Source organism: Leucopleurus acutus, assembly GCF_964270905.1.
Source record: "Leucopleurus acutus genome assembly, chromosome: 13".
In the NCBI taxonomy this organism is placed as follows: domain Eukaryota; kingdom Metazoa; phylum Chordata; class Mammalia; order Artiodactyla; family Delphinidae; genus Leucopleurus; species Leucopleurus acutus.
In genome coordinates this window covers 62,130,560-62,146,858 of record NC_139155.1, presented here as the reverse complement: position 1 = coordinate 62,146,858, position 16,299 = coordinate 62,130,560, and the positions used below count along the sequence as shown (strand labels likewise).

General features: G+C 44.6%; 2 protein-coding genes across 5 annotated transcripts in view; one reads left to right on the top strand and one right to left on the bottom strand.

The window, feature by feature from the left end:
- The window catches only part of PRELID3A (PRELI domain containing 3A), a gene marked incomplete at its 5' end in the record, with an annotated part of 130,066 nt that overhangs the window by 112,106 nt on the left and 1,661 nt on the right, over window positions 1-16,299 (bottom strand). For 2 of the 4 annotated variants that reach the window (XM_082853014.1, XM_082853016.1), the window contains 4 exons: window positions 346-448; window positions 541-611; window positions 1,780-1,869; window positions 2,527-2,695. In XM_082853014.1, the coding sequence (XP_082709140.1) occupies window positions 346-448; window positions 541-611; window positions 1,780-1,869; window positions 2,527-2,695 (433 nt within the window). Of the gene's footprint in view, window positions 1-231; window positions 449-540; window positions 612-1,760; window positions 1,870-2,526; window positions 2,696-16,299 lie in introns of those variants that run through there. The other 2 variants (XM_082853013.1, XM_082853015.1) reach the window with 2 other exon arrangements.
- LOC309970411 (large ribosomal subunit protein eL39) lies at window positions 15,727-16,070 on the top strand. Its single transcript, XM_082852799.1, has one exon. The coding sequence runs from the start codon at window positions 15,775-15,777 to the stop codon at window positions 15,928-15,930; it is 156 nt and encodes a 51-aa protein (XP_082708925.1). The 5' UTR covers window positions 15,727-15,774; the 3' UTR covers window positions 15,931-16,070.

Below are 16,299 nucleotides of genomic sequence, written 5' to 3'. Positions count from 1 at the left end.
CAGCCTCCTGGTCCATCCCTCCCCCACTCCCTCCACAAGGCTCGCTCCCAAATCGCACCAGAGCGAGAGGCAAAGGGAAACCCTGCACACGGAGAAGCTCAGCCAGAGCCACTCAATGCCGATTAAATATGAAACTGCTGAAAATCCCGAGTGTCCTGCCTGCCCACGCCAATACCTGTCCTGGAGGTGTGGGGTGTGTCTTGTTAACTGAGCCCAGATGGTTTGGCTCCTGAAAGGGGTGGCTGCCTTGCTGGCCTGTGTTCCCCCAGGCCTGGAGCCATCCCCACCTGCCCGCGGTCAGTAGGACCCCCGCTCATCGGGACCCCGAACAGCTAGAGATGGTACCTTCTTTGCGTTGGACGATATCGTGTTGGCCATCAAACTCTCCAGATAGCTGCCGAGGCTGATCCCCTTCACGGTGATGACAGCTTCTTGGGTGAGCACGGTCCTGCAGGAGAGCGAGAAGTGAAGGGTCTGAGCAGCCGGCGGGTGGGGGGAGCCCCCGCCCCGCCCCAGCCTTGGAGTTCAATGTCTGCTTACCTTCCTGGGTCCTCCGGGTGGGGTGTGTACACCAGCCTCTCGCTCACCGACACCCAGTTTGTGAGTGTGATCTTAAAACAGGAAACAATGGCTGTAGGTTCTATTTTTCTTGCATTTCTTCCCAGACCATCTGCCCCCACTCCTCCCATCCCCGAATCTGCACTTACTGGAGCCAGAGCAGAAGAAACGCCAAGGCCTGCCAAGGCCCAGGAGGCACGGCCAAAGTACAGCCCAGGGACACCGCTCCTGGCCGCTCCTGGGGACAGTCACTGCCCTCCCTCCACACCCCACCCAAACCTGAGCCGGGCTCATTAGCTGTCATCATTGCATGTGCAATATTTTTATGCCAGGCTCTGTATTTAATAAACCTCATTTTCTTTCATTAATCCTCAGGACAATATGGTGAGGTTTGCTCTTTTTTAGACAAGGAAAGTGAGGCTCAGAACAGGTTGGTCACTGACACCCGCAGCCATACACGGATTCCGTGATAACCAGGACGCAGGCATGCGGCTGTCCCACCCAAAGCCCTTCCTTTCCACTAGACCTCCTACAACAGCAAGAACCGTCCCTCTTTACCGACAACTAAGCCTTCTTGAAGGAGGAAGAGTAATTTTCCAAGTGAAGGAGAAGAGAGAACAATATATAAACTGTCAGTAATGGCTGATGTGGACACACCCACCCGGCTCCCTGTGACTTTGCGGAAGGGCTGCCTGGGCTGAGGAAAGGGGGCCCCGGGCAGAGGTCCAGGCGGTAAACCAAGGAGCCTCCGCACACAGTGACACGACCCACAGGGTAAGGGGCCTGACATAAACCATGCTCCCAGGCCACCCGTTTTCCCCAACATGCTCTTTGAATGTGCATTAGGCCAATATCAATGGTTCTTCATTGTGAGACGTGAGAGAGGAGGCCAGGAGAAAAGTGGCTGTTTCAGTGGCTGCGAAGAGCCGAGTGTGCTGGTGGCGGGCAGGATGGAGGCTGGGGGGGGCAGGGAGGCACTGGGGAGGCGCACGGGGGCCCCGGGGCTGCCAGTCTGTCCCCTGGCCTGCCCACTGGTTACAAAGGTGTGTTCACATCATTATGTGTGTTCTTCTACACATTTTTATACTGGAATAAAAGACAAGTAAGATACTGCTAAATAAAGTCAGCCTTTCTATTAAAAATAAAAGATCACTTAGACCAAAGGTGGGCTGGAAAAAAAATTAAATGAAGACATTACGCACCATCGTGGCCATTGCTTACATTGGTGGAACAGAGCTCCATTTTCTTTCCCACTGGATCCACAACAGAATGTTCTCTGATGTATGTCAAAGTCCTACTGGTTCCCAAAATCTGAAAAACAAAGCAAAACCAGTATAGTGACGTGTTAGAAACTCCACCTTATATCCTGGAACACCGACCACCATTTCCTATCCGCTACCCATCTCTTCAACCAGGGACGCAGGTGTGGCTGCAGCAGCACCTCTAGCTCCTCCAGGTGCCTCTGTCCAGCAGGTGGGACGGACACATGAATCAGGGACATAGGGACCGGTGCTTAGACAGAGGAGAAAGCAGGGCAGGAACTGGGGTGCTGAGGTCAAGGTTGAGGACAAGGTCCGGCTGGTGAGTCAGCTGTGGACCGACCCTGACCCCCACCCCCCGGGCCCTGCTGTGTGGAGCCAACTCTGGGTTTCAGGCCACACCAAGCAGGATGATGAGGCTGGGGTGGGGGGACTGGGTGTGGGGAAGGGGTGGGGGACCGGGGGTCATGGGGTTTTGGGGGTCCTGTGGGCAGTGTCCCCACTGCAGGTGGGTCAGGGGATGTGTTGAACACTCAGGTGGACGATTAACTCAATTCACAGAGAAACAAACCATCTCTGGGGCTTCCCAGAAATCCCAAATGGGAAGGTTGTCATTCCCTGCATATGGGTGCCAGCTGGGCTGGCAGATGTAGACAGCTGTGTGAGCTGGGGGTCATGCAGGTGCAGCCGGGCTCCACTGGGGGCTCACCGCTCTCACGAGGCTGGGCAGCCCCCACTCGGTGCTGAGGAGGCGGTGGCTGTGAAGCCGGCCCCGGCTGTCCACACTGCGCTCCAGCACGTCGACGCCCACGACACTGGGGTTCATGGGATTCGGGTACTTCCTCATGGCAGCCTTGATGACTGTGTCCCACGGGTGGCTGGAGGAAAACGCAACCAACAGCATGAGCAGGCAGTGGGTCCAAAGTCAGGTCAACCCTGTTCTTCAAGCTTTGTTCCAACAAATACACCTGAGGAGTTGGGCTCTGGACCCAGATCCTGGATCCCTGATCCCCTGGGCAACCAGGGGGTGGGCGGGGGGCACAGACCAGACTCAGGCCTGGCCATCCCAGCTTGGCTAAGGGCCCCCTCCTTCCCCAGCCCTGCAGAGCCTAAAGAGGCAGAACCCTTTGGTCTGGGGCTTCTGGGCAAGAGACAATGTCCCTATTCCCTGTCTGTCACCACCTCCCGTGCTGCTCTGTGGGCTGCAAGGCCGGGGGGCCAGGGCTCATTCCTGCCTCCACCTGGTCGCAGTAACTGTGGGGGCCCTTTTGCTGACTGCCCGCCTCACCCCTGCAGCCCACCACAGGCCAAAGCAGCACACCTGCCCAACATGGATCACCCACAGCTGCTGCCCAGCTATGAGGTCCTGAAGCAACTACTTTGTTCCAACTTCTAAGCAGTATGTGACTTGAAATGGCTACATATGTTTTCTGATTATTAAAAAATGTATTTGAAATTTTGAAAAATAACACAGGATGAGGAAAATAAAAATCCACAATTTCACTATCTGGAGACAAGTCTGTGCAGGCGTCCTGTAGACGCCACCCCTCCCCTCTGGCCCTGAGCCCTGGAGTGAGGGGTGGACACCGGTGTCCCTGTTTGTTTCCTGCCATCAGAGACCACACAGCTGCCCCTGCTCCCCAGAGCTCTGTGCCTGTTGAGGCCGGCAGCCCTAAAGGCATCCAAGGGCTCAGAGTCCGGGGTACTCAAGGTGGACCTTCCCCAGGCGCTGCTGTCCTGGTTTTTCCTTCAGGATGCGCGCCCAGGTGCATCCCCACAGAGGTGAGTGCGTCTCAACAACACCGTTGTTTCCCCATACGTACCCACACAGGTTTGAGCGGCATGTACAGACAGCCCAGACCCAAGACCTAGACACGCATGCATGCACAGACGTCCACACGCTCAGAAATTAAACTGGGATCATGCTCCTTACATGCACTGATTACTGCTTTTTATATGTAACAGACGAACATTTTCCTGCATTATGAGGCTATTTTCAGAAATACGACTCTAAGTAACTGCACAACAGGCCACCCTGTGGACAGTGGTGTAACCAGACCCCTCTGGCAGATTATTATGTTTTTAATCTAGTTTTTATTTGTATTACTTTCATCATCATTTAATCCTGGAAACCTTACATTTCTTTTTTTTTAGTATATTTTTTGAATTTTATTTATTTTTTTATACAGCAGGTTCTTACTAGTCATCCATTTTATACATATTAGTGTATATATGTTAATCCCAATCTCCCAATTCATCACACCACCACCACCCCCCGCCACTTTCCCCCCTTGGTGTCCATACATTTGTTCTCTACATCCGTGTCTCTGTTTCTGCCCTGCAAACTGGTTCATCTGTACCATTTTTCTAGGTTCCACATATATGCATTAATATACGAGATTTGTTTTTCTCTTTCTGACTTACTTCACTCTGCATGACAGTCTGTAGATTCATCCACGTCTCTACAAATGACCCAATTTCTTTCCTTTTTATGGCTGAGTAATATTCCATTGTACATATGTACCACAGCTTCTTTATCCATTCGTCTCTTGCTGGGCATTTAGGTTGCTTCCATGACCCGGCTGTTGTAAATAGTGCTGCAATGAACATTGGAGTGCATTTGTCTTTTTGAAATATGGTTTTCTCTGGCTATATACCCAGTAGTGTGATTGCTGGGTCATATGGTAATTCTATTTTTAGTTTTTGAAGGAACCTCCATACTGTTCTGCATAGTAGCTGTATCAATTTACATTCCCACCAACAGTGCAAGAGGGTTCCCTTTTCTCCACACCCTCTTCAGCATTAGTTGTTTGTAGATTTTCTGATGATGCCCATTCTAACTGGTGTGAGGTGAGATACCTCATTGTAGTTTAGATTTGCATTTCTCTAATAATTAGTGATGTTGAGCAGCTTTTCACGTGCTTCTTGGCCATCTGTACGTCTTCTTTGGAGAAATGTCTATTTAGGTCTTCTGCCCATTTTCTTATTGGGTTGTTTGTTTTATTAATATTGAGCTGCATGAGCTGTTTATATATTTTGGAGATTAATCCTTTGTCCGTTGATTCGTTTGCAAATATTTTCTCCCATTCTGAAGGTTGTCTTTTCGTCTTGTTTGTAGTTTCCTTTGCTTTGCAAAAGCTTTTAAGTTTCATTAGGTCCAATTTGTTTATTTTTGCTTTTATTTCCATTACTCTAGGAGGTGGGTCAAAAAAGATCTTGCTGTCATTTATGTCAAAGAGTGTTCTTCCTATGTTTTCCTCTAAGAGTTTTATAGAGTCTGGTCTTACATTTAGGTTTCTAATCCACTTTGAGTTTACTTTTGTGTATGGTGTTAGAGAGTGTTCTAATTTCATTCTTTTACCTGTAGCTGTCCAGTTTTCCCAGCATCACTTATTGAAGAGCCTGTCTTTTCTCCATTGTATACCCTTGCCTACTTTGTCATAGATTACTTGACTATAGGTGCGTGGATATTATCTCTGGGCTTTCTATCCTGTTTCATTGATCTATATTTCTGTTTTTGTGCCAGTACCATATTGTCTTGATTACTGTAGCTTTGTAGTATAGTCTGAAGTCACAGAGTCTGATTCCTCCAGCTCTGTCTTTTCCCCTCAAGACTGTTATGGCTATTTGGGGTCTTTTGTGTCTCCATACAAATTTTAAGACTTTTTGTTCTAGTTCTGTAAAAAAACTCCATTGGTAATTTGATAGGCATTGCACTGAATCTGTAGATTGCTTTGGGTAGTATAGGCATTTTACAATACTGATTCTTCCAATGCAAGAACATGGTATATCTCTCCATCTGTTTGTATTATCTTTAATTTTTCTCATCAGTGTCTTCTAGTTTTCTGCACACAGGTCCTTTGTCTCCCAGGTAGGTTTATTCCTAGGTATTTTATTCTTTTTGTTGCAATGGTAAATGGGAGGGTTTCCTTAATTTCTCTTTCAGATTTTTCATCATTAGTGTATAGGAATTCAAGAGATTTCTATGCATTAATTTTGTATCCTGCTACATTACCAAATTCATTGATTAGCTCTAGTACTTTTCTGGTGGCATCTTTGGGATTCTCTACGTATAGTATCATGTCATCTGCAAACAGTGACAATTTTACTTCTTTTCCGATTTGGATTCCTTTTTTTTCTTTTCCTTCTCTGATTGCTGTGGCTAAAACATGCAAAACTATGTTGAATAACAGCAGCGAAGGTGGACATCCTTGTCTTGTTCCTGATCTTAGAGGAAATAATTTCAGTTTTTCACCATTGAGAATGATATTTGCTGTGGGTTTGTCGTATATGGCCTTGATTATGTTGAGGTAGGTTCCCTCTGTGCCCACTTTCTGGAGAGTTTTTATCATAAATGGGTGTTGAATTTTGTCAAATGCTTTTTCTGCATCTATTGAGATGATCATATAGTTTTTATTCTTCAATTTGCTAATATGGTGTATCACATTGATTGATTTGCATATATTGAAGAATCCTTGCATCCCGGGGATAAATCCCACTTGATCATGGGGTATGATCCTTTTAATGTGTTGTTGGATTCTGTTTGCTAGTATTTTGTTGAGCTTTTTTGTGTCTATGTCCATCAGTGATATTGGTCTATAATTTTCTATTTTTGTAGTATTTTGTCTGGTTTTGGTATCAGGGTGATGGTGGCCTCATAGAATGAGTTTGGGAGTGTTCCTTCCTCTGCAATTTTTTGGAAGAGTTTGAGAAGGATGGGGGTTAGCTCTTCTCTAAATGTTTGACAGAATTCATCTGTGAAGCCATCTGGTCCCAGACTTTTGTTTGTTGGAAGATTTTTAATCACAGTTTCAATTTCATTACTTGTGATTGTTCTGTTCATATTTTCTATTTCTTCCTGCTTCATTCTTGGAAGGTAATACCTTTCTAAGAATTTGTCCATTTCTTCCACGTTGTCCATTTTATTGGCATAGAGCTACTTGTAGTAGTCTCTTAGGATGCTTTGTATTTCTGCAGTGTCTGGTGTAACTTCTTTTTCATTTCTAATTTCATTGATTTGAGTCCTCTCCCTCTTTTTCTTGATGAGTCTGGCTAATGGTCTATCAATTTTGTTTATCTTCTCAAAGAACCAGCTTTTAGTTTTATTGATCTTTTCTACTGTTTTCTTCAGGTTTTTTTCATTTATTTCTGCTCTGATCTTTATGATTTCTTTCCTTCTACTGACTTTGGGTTTTGCCTGTTCTTCTTTCTCTAGTTCCTTTAGGTGTAAGGTTAGATTGTTTGAGATTTTTCTTGTTTCTTGAGGTACGCTTGTATTGCTATAAACTTCCCTCTCAGAACTGCTTTTGCTGCATCCCATAGGTTTTGGATCATCGTGTTTTCACTGTCATTGGTCTCTGGGTATTTTCTGATTTCCTCTTTGATTTCTTAAATGATCTCTTGGTTATTTAGTAACGTATTGTTTAGCCTCCATGTTTTTTATGTTTTTTTCCCTGTAATTGATTTCTAATCTCATAGCGTTGTGGTCAGAAAAGATGCTTGATATGATTTCAATTTTCTTAAATTTACCGAGGCTTGATTTGTGACCCAAGATGTGATCTATCCTGGAGAATGTTCCATGTGCACTTGAGAAGAAAGTGTAATCTGCTGTTTTTGGATGGAATGTCCTATAAATATCAATTAAATCTATCTGGTCTATTGTATCATTTAAAGCTTCTGTTCCCTTATTTATTTTCATTTTGGATGATCTGCCAATTGGTGTAAGTGAGGTGTTAAAGTCCCTCACTATTATTGTGTTACTGTCGATTTCCTCTTTTATAGCTGTTAGCAGTTGCCATATGTATCCAGGTGCTCCTATGTTGGGTGCATGTACATTTATAATTGTTATATTTTCTTCTTGGATTGATCCCTTGATCATTATGTAGTGTCCTTCCTTGTCTCTTGTAACATTATTTTAAAGTCTATTTTATCTGATATGAGTATTGCTACTCCAGCTTTCTTTTGATTTCCATTTGCCTGGAATATCTTTTCCATCCCCTCACTTTCAGTCTGTTTGTGTCCCTAGGTCTGAAGTGGGTCTCTTGTAGACAGCATATATACGGGTCTTGTTTTTGTATCCATTCAGCAAGCCTGTGTCTTTTGGTTGGAGCATTTAATCCATTCATGTTTAAGGGAATTTTCAATATGCATGTTATTACTACCATTTTCTTAATTGTTATGGGTTTGTTTTTGTAGGTCCTTTTCTTCTCTTGTGTTTCCCACTTAGAGAAGTTCCTTTAGCATGTGTTGTAGAGCTGGTTTGGTGGTGCTGAATTCTCTTAGCTTTTGCTTGTGTGTAAAGCTTTTGATTTCTCCATCGAATCTGAATGAGATCCTTGCTGGGCAGAGTAATCTTGGTTGTAGGTTCTTCCCTTTCATCACTTTAAATATATCATGCCACTCCCCTTTGGCTTGTAGAGTATTTGCTGAGACATCAGCTGTTAACCTTATGGGAGTTTCCTTGTATGTTATTTGTCGCTTTTCCCTTGTTGCTTTCAATAATTTTTCTTTGCCTTTTTTTTTTTTTTTTTTGTGGTACACGGGCCTCTCACTGTTGAGGCCTCTCCTGTTGCGGAGTACAGGCTCCGGACATGCAGGCTCAGTGGCCATGGCTCACGGGCCTAGCCGCTCCGCAGCATGTGGGATCTTCCCGGACTGGGGCACGAACCTGTGTCCCCTGCATCGGCAGGCGGACTCTCAACCACTGCGCCACCAGGGAAGCCCTTTGTCTTTAATTCTTGTCAATTAGATTACTATGTGTCTCGGTGTGTTTCTCCTTAGGTTTATCCTGCCTGGGACTCTCTGCACTTCCTGGACATGGGTGGCTATTTCCTTTCCCATGTTAGCGAAGTTTTTGACTATAATCTCTTCAAATATTTTCTTGAGTCCTTTCTCTCTCTCTTCTCCTTCTGGGACCCCTATAATGCGAATGTTGTTGCATTTAATGTTGTCCAGAGGTCTCTTAGGCTGTCTTCATTTCTTTCATTCTTTTTTCTTCATTCTGTTCTGCAGCAGTGAATTCCACCATTCTATCTTCCAGGTCACTTATCTGGTCTTCTGCCTCAGTTATTCTGCTATTGATTCCTTCTAGTGTAGTTTTCATTTCAGTTATTGTATCTGTATATCTGTATTCAGTTATTGTATTCATCTCTGTTTGTTTGTTCCTTAATTCTTCTAGGTCTTTGTTAAACATTTCTTGCATCTTCTCCATCTTTGCCTCCATTCTTTTTCCGAGGTCCTGAATCATCTTCACTATCATTATTCTGAATTCTTTTTCTGGAAGGCTGCCTATCTCCACTTCATTTAGTTGTTTTTCTGGGGTTTTATCTTGTTCCTTCATCTGGTACATAGCCCTCTGCCTTTTCATCTTGTCTATCTTTCTGTGAATGTGGTTTTTGTTCTGCAGGTTGCAGGACTGTAGTTCTTCTTGTTTCTGCTGTCTGCCCTCTGGTGGATGAGGCTATCTAAGAGGTCTGTGCCAGTTTCCTGATGGGAGGGACTGGTGGTGGGTAGAGCTGGGTGTTGCTCTGGTGGGCAGAGCTCAGTAAAACTTTAATCTGCTTGACTGCTGATGGGTGGGGCTGGGTTCCCTCCCTGTTGGTTGTTTGGCCTGAGGCAACCCAACACGGGAGCCTACCCTGCTCTTTGGTGGGGCTAATGGTGGACTCCGGGAGGGCTCACACCAAGGAGTACTTCCCAGAACTTCTGCTGCCAGTGTCCTTGTCCCTGCAGTGAGACACAGCTACCCCCTCCTCTGCAGGAGACCCTCCAACACTAGGTAGGTCTGGTTCAGACTCCTATGGGGTCACTGCTCCTTCCCCTGGGTCCTGATGCACACACTACTTTGTGTGTGCCCTCCAAGAGTGGAGTCTCTGTTTCCCCCAGTTCTGTCAAAGTCCTGCAATCAAATCCCACTAGCCTTCAAAGTCTGATTCTCTAGGAATTCCTCCTCCCTTTGCTGGACCCCTAGGCTGGGAAACCTGATGTGGGGCTCAGAACCTTCACTCCAGTGGGTGGACTTCTGTGGTATAAGTGCTCTCCAGTTTGTGAGTCACCCACCCAGCAGTTATGGGATTTGGTTTTATTGTGATTGAGCCCCTCCTACTGTCTCATTGTGGCTTCTCCTTTGTCTTTGGATATGGGGTATCTTTTTTGGTGAGTTCCAGTGTCTTCCTGTGGATGACTGTTCAGCAGTTAGTTGTGATTCCGGTGCTCTCACAAGAAGGAGTGAGCACACATCCTTCTACTCTGCCATCTTGAACCAATCTCCTCTGGCAGATTATTTTGATCGCATCCAACCTTCACTGTACAATGAAGGCAGCAGGGAAAACTGGTTCACACCAGCCTTTCAATATATGTCTTTTTCCTTAGGATAAATTTCTAGAATGGAATTACTAAATTAAACATCAAAGATTATGAATATATTGAAGGTTTTTGTTTCATCTTTGATGTCCTTTTTAAATATAACTTATTGACCATGAATTTACTTTATCCTCATAAAACGCTCATCCCAGGTCAAAAAGCTAGCAATGAGACGCAGACTAGAGCTGGGTCTCCTAGCCCCTACTCCACAGTCTTTCTGTCACACCCACGGCCTCTGCACTGTCAGGTCCAGAAGCCCCGCTCTTTAACAAAGGAATGCTTTTTCAAGCCATGGAATCGTGTCACTGCACTAACATGTCCACCAGCTCCAAAGAAGCAGAGATGAAGCTGGTCCTGATCACTCTGCAGTGGACAGGGAGCCTTTCTTCTCAGTAAAAGAACTGTCAGGGGCACAGTCGACAACTCTGCGGAAGGAGGGAGAATCCAGATACTCATGAGAGCAGAGGCGGGGGATGGGGGCTGCCCAGTGAAATAAGCTGTGAGCTTTGTAAGTCAAGTTCCCCAGAGTAGTTCCCATAAAAATCATTACTTTAGGCAGAATAGGGTGAGGACACAGGGTGCCTGGGACCTGCCTACAACAACCCAGGGGAAGGAGCAGGGAATGGGGGCGCATGAGACCAGACATCTGTGAGAGGAACGGTTAGCCTGCAGAAGGGCACTGCACTCATTATTCCAGTCTCCACTCTTGCATAATGTGCATAATAATGAGTCCAAAAAAAAACTGGAGGGACTTCCCTGGTGGCACAGTGGTGAGGACCCTGCTCTCCCAATGCAGGGGGCCCAGGTTCTATCCGTGGTCAAGGAACTGGATCCCACATGCTGCGGCTGGCAGTTCACATGCCACAATTAAGGGGCCTGCGGGGCACAGCTGAGGAGCCCGTGAGCTGCAACTAAGAAAGCCCGTGTGGGGAATTCCCTGGTGGTGCAGTGGTTAAGAATCCATCTGCCAATGCAGGGGACACAGGTTCAAGCCCTGGTCTGGGAAGATCCCACATGCCATGGAGCAACTAAGCTCATGAGCCACAACTACTGGGCCTGCGCTCTAGAGCCTGTGAGCCACAACTACTGAGCTCGCATGCCACAACTACTGAAGCCCATGCACCTAGAGCCCGTGCTCTGCAACAACAGAAGGCACCGCAATGAAAAGCCCACGCACTGCAACAAAGAGTAGCCCCCACGTGCCACAACTAGAGAAAGCCCGCGTGCAGCAATGAAGACCCAACACAACCATAAATAAATAAATTTATTTAAAAAAAAGAAAGCCCACCTGCCACAACTAAGACCCAGCGTGATGAAGTAAAAAAATAAAATAAAATGGAATGGAATGGAAATGAAATGAAATAAAATAAATATATGTTTTAAAAAAAAAAAGGATGAAGGAAAAGTGCTCAGACCCCAAGAGACCCTGGGCCAGCCCAGTGGTTCTTGGAGCAAGGCCCGCAAAGCTGGGCTCTCTGGCCCCTCCAGGAGCCTAGGTGCTGCTGGGAGGGCCTGCCCTTCTGGCTGCACGACATCAGCCAAAGCTGCAGGAGCCCGAGTCAGACCACAGACTGCCAGCCTCTCCACAGGAGTGACGGCCGGGTCAAGGCTGCATGGTGGTCACTGCTGAGCTGTGCACTCAGGGCCCATCCCTGATGAGAAAGTAAAAGGACTCATTTTACTACACCTGGATCCCTGGTTCTGAGTGAGGGCACAGAAAGGATGCGGGAGGCCTTGCTGGTCGGGAAGCACTGGTGGCCACAGGGGTGGCAGCTCAGCTACTGTGCTTCCCCAGCCACCACTTCTCCTTGAAACTACTGACCACAAACTGTGGTCACTCAGACGTGGGTGTCGGACAGGCATTTTCTCAAAGATTAATGAAGTGAGCCTGTCACTCGGAGGAAAACACCTGATGGCATTTGCTGTCAAAGATAAAACTTGAGCTTCTAAGTGAAAACTGGAATTTTAGAAAACTTGTATCACTACCATGGGCCTGCTGCTTGCCCCACACTGTACCCGGTGACCCACACAGCCAAGTGACCAGTGCGAGACGTCACAGATCACATGGGAGAAGGACTCATTCAAAGTACGAGACGGGCCATTACTCTGGTCCTCGTGGTGTCAGATTTTACACTGCAATTAATTTGAGAAATTACTGCTTGTTTCGTTGCAATAGCAAAGAACAGCTACGACTATTTTTAAAGACTTTTGAAATACCTTTGCCAACTAGGTTTTACTCACATATAGTGTGAGGCTGGATTTTAATCATTTACTTCAACCAAAACAACAGACTGCAAACACTGAATGCAGAAGCCAACAGGACCATCAAGTTAGTGTCCATGCAGGGACCTCCCTGGTAGTCCAGTGGTAAAGAATCTGCCTTCCAATGCAGGGGACACGGGTTTGATCCCTGGTCGGAGAACTAAGATCCCACGTGCCACGGGGCAACTAAGCCTGCGCACCACAATTACTGAGCCTGTGTGCCTCAACTAGAGAGCTCACGTGACGCACCTACAAAGCCCACACGCTCTGGAGCCCATGTGCCACTAGAGAGAAGCTTGGGTGCTGCAATGAAAGATCCCACATGTTTCAAGGAAGATTCCGCGTGCCGCAACGAAGACCCAACACAGCCAAAAAATAAATTAATTAATTAAATTATTTTTTAATAAAATAAAAAATTTTAAAAAAAATCTGTTGACAATAAAAAAACAGTGTCTATGCAGCCCGACATTATAGAAATTGGGAAAAAATAAACAAAAGAGTGCCACTCTTACTACTTTGAGGGGTTTTGGAAACTACAGGTTTTTTAAATTTAAGAAATGTTATTTATGTTAATGTAATGGGTTTATTACTGTTAATTTTAATAAATTAATAAATATCTTAAAATTTATCAGTTTTAATTTCTAATATGGTAAATATTAGATTTAACCCACATAAACAAACACTGTTTGGGTCCCCAATATTTTCTAAGAGTGTAAAGAGGTCCTACTGCTGATGAGTTTGAGGATTTCTGGCCTAAGTAAATGCCCTTGATTAACTGACCCAGAAATATACACAGGAGTGGTCACCACAACATGATTTGTAATAAGGGGGAAACAATGTCCCTTCAATAAGAGAAAGAAAAAATGGTGACATATTCTTTATGGAATAAATGGAATATTGGAATACTATACAGCTGAGATACAAATGTGTATGTGTACATGTATACACACAGATCTCAAATAGATACACACACACACACACACGCACAGATCTCAGGAACACATTGTTGAGAAGAAAGAGAAACTGAAAAGATCTGTACAAGATGGTGCCAGTGATTTCTATTTTAAAAAAACAATACTACATTTTGTTTATGGAACATATACCTTCGGGAGGCTACCCACCAGGTTCACAATCATGACCGCCTGTGAGAGAGAGGAGGGAACAGCACTAGGAGGGGACAGTGGGCACTTCACCTCCTACCTGTAACATTCCATTTCTCTTATTTAAAAAGGGACGGGGTTCCCTCCTCCTGGCCACAGAGCAAGCCTGCTTTAGGGCAGCCTCTCCTCCTTACTTCCCTGAGAGGGACACTGCCTACTAGAGACCTCTCCTGGGAGCTGCTGGAATCCAAGTAGTGTACAGCCTTGACTGCTGGGAATCTACTCATACTGGCTGTTATTAAAGATTTTGTTATAGCCCACCTGAAACCTCAGTCAATGCTGTAAAGATGGGATTTATGAACCTGCATTTACCAGCCTGTTAATTTTTAAGTGCCCCTTTCTATATGTTTCTATTTCGGTCCTATATTTTCCACTACTATTTAATCTACTTTAAACCAAAGGGTTCTCCATTTCTGTGGGAGTTTATACTGCTCTCAGCTCTGTCTGATCTCCAGTGCCCAGGGTTTCTTCGGTGTGTGAACAATGGAGGAAAACTTGGTGTGTGAACAATGGAGGAAAACTTGACTCAAAAGTTTTCGTGCCCCAGCAAAGGAAACAAAATGAAACAAAAAGACAACCTACGGAATGGGAGAAAATTTTGCAAAGGATGCAACTGATTTCCAAAATATACAAACAGCTCATACAGCTCAGTAACAACAACAACAACAAAAAACCCAATCCAAAAATGAGCAGAAGACCTAAATAGACATTTCTCCAAAGAAGACACACAGATGGCCAATAGGCACATGAAAAGATGGTCAACATTGCTAATCCTTAGAGAAATGTAAATCAAAACTACAATGAGGTACCACCTCACACCAGTCAGAGAGACCATCATTAAAAAGTCTACAAATAACAAATGCTGGAGAGGGTGTGGAGAAAAGGGAACCCTCTTACACTGTTGGTGCAAATGTAAATTGGTGCAGCCACTATGGAAAACAGTAGGGACGTTCCTCAAAAAACTAAAAATAGAGTAGCCATATGATCCTGCAATACCATTCCTGGGCATATATCCAGAGAAAATTATAATTCTAAAAGATACATGCACCCCAACGTTCACTGCAGCACTATTTACAATAGCCAAGATATGGAAGCAACCTGAATGTCCATCTAAAGATGAACGGATAAAGAAGATGTGGTATACATACACGATGGAATAATATTCAGCTATAAAAAAGAATGAAGTAATGTCATTTGCAGCAACATGGATGGACCTGGAGATTATCATACCAAGTGAAGTAAAAGTCAAGCAAAGACAAATATCATATGATATTGCTTATATGTGGAATATTAAAAAAATGACACAAATGAACTTACTTACAAAACAGAAATAGACTCACAGACATAGAAAACAAACTTACGATTACCAAAGGGGGAAGGGAGGGAATTAAATTAGGAGTTGGGAATTAAAATATACACACTGCTATATATAAAATACATAACCAACAAGGACCTGTGTATAACACAGGGAACTATACTCAGTATCTTGTAATAACCTATAATGGAAAAGAATCTAAAAAAGAGTGTGTGTGTGTGTGTGTGTGTGTGTGTGTGTATATATATATATAAAATCTGAATCACTTTGCAGTACACCTAAAACAAATACAACATTGTTGGACTTCCCTGGTGGTCCAGTGGTTGAGACTCCATGCTTCTACAGCAGGGGAGCAGTTTGAGCCCTGGTCAGGGAACTAAGATCCCACATGTCTGTCGTGCAGCAGGGGGTGGGGGGGGCTAATACAACATTGTAAATCAACTGTATTTCAATAAAAAACTTTTTTAAGTCTTTGTGCCTGATTATTTTTGGCCTTTCAAGAGTAAATTTATTATTTCCAATCAAATATTCAACAAACATATAAAAAGAAAACAAGTATAGAAAGAAAAAGGTGTGTAATCCTCAGAGGAAAAAAATCAGGGATTTCAAGGGACTAAGCAAGGGGAAAACTCCATGGTAAGCTCAGCTAGAAAGCCAGGCTTCCAAATCTGTACCGTCCTGCAGATGTGATGCTGCCACACAGCATCATGTCACCCGCCCTGGCAGCTGCGTGACCTCCCCCCAGCGATCTTCCACATTTGTCAATTCTCATCATGGCGCTCGGCTTTTAAAAATCAATGGGAGGCTCTTTCTTTTCTCTTGTCCTCCATTCTATCTGCGGCTGGATTTGATCATCGCCATGTCTTCTCACAAGACTTTCAGGATCAAGCGATTTCTGGCCAAGAAACAAAAGCAGAATCGTCCCATTCCCCAATGGATTCGAATGAAAACTGGTAATAAAATCAGGTACAACTCTAAGAGAAGACATTGGAGAAGAACCAAGCTGGGTCTATAATGAGCCTCACATATGAATTCACACACATTATCAGAACATCACTAGTGTCTGGAACAGCTGCCTGTGTTTGATGCTCTCTCCTCTTGAACTTTCCTCATCACTGCTCACTGTGTAGCTCTGTAATAAACATGTGAACCTTTTGTTGGAACTGTTATTGTATTATTCTGGTTTGTGATGATGTACTGAATAAATACTCCTCCTATCAGATGTAACACAGGACTGTCCAATGATAGAAATGTTCTCTAGTTACCAGGTACTTAGAAGTATGTCTAGTAAAAGTAAGGAACTGGTTTTTTTAGATTTTGTTGTTTAATAGCTCCCTGTAACTTGCAGCTCTTATACCTACTGTTATGGGAAGTGCATGTATGT

Coding starts and splice junctions, on each gene's coding strand:
- LOC309970411 (XM_082852799.1), top strand. CDS start 15,775: ATGTCTTCTCACAAGACTTTCAGGATCAAGCGATTTCTGGCCAAGAAA.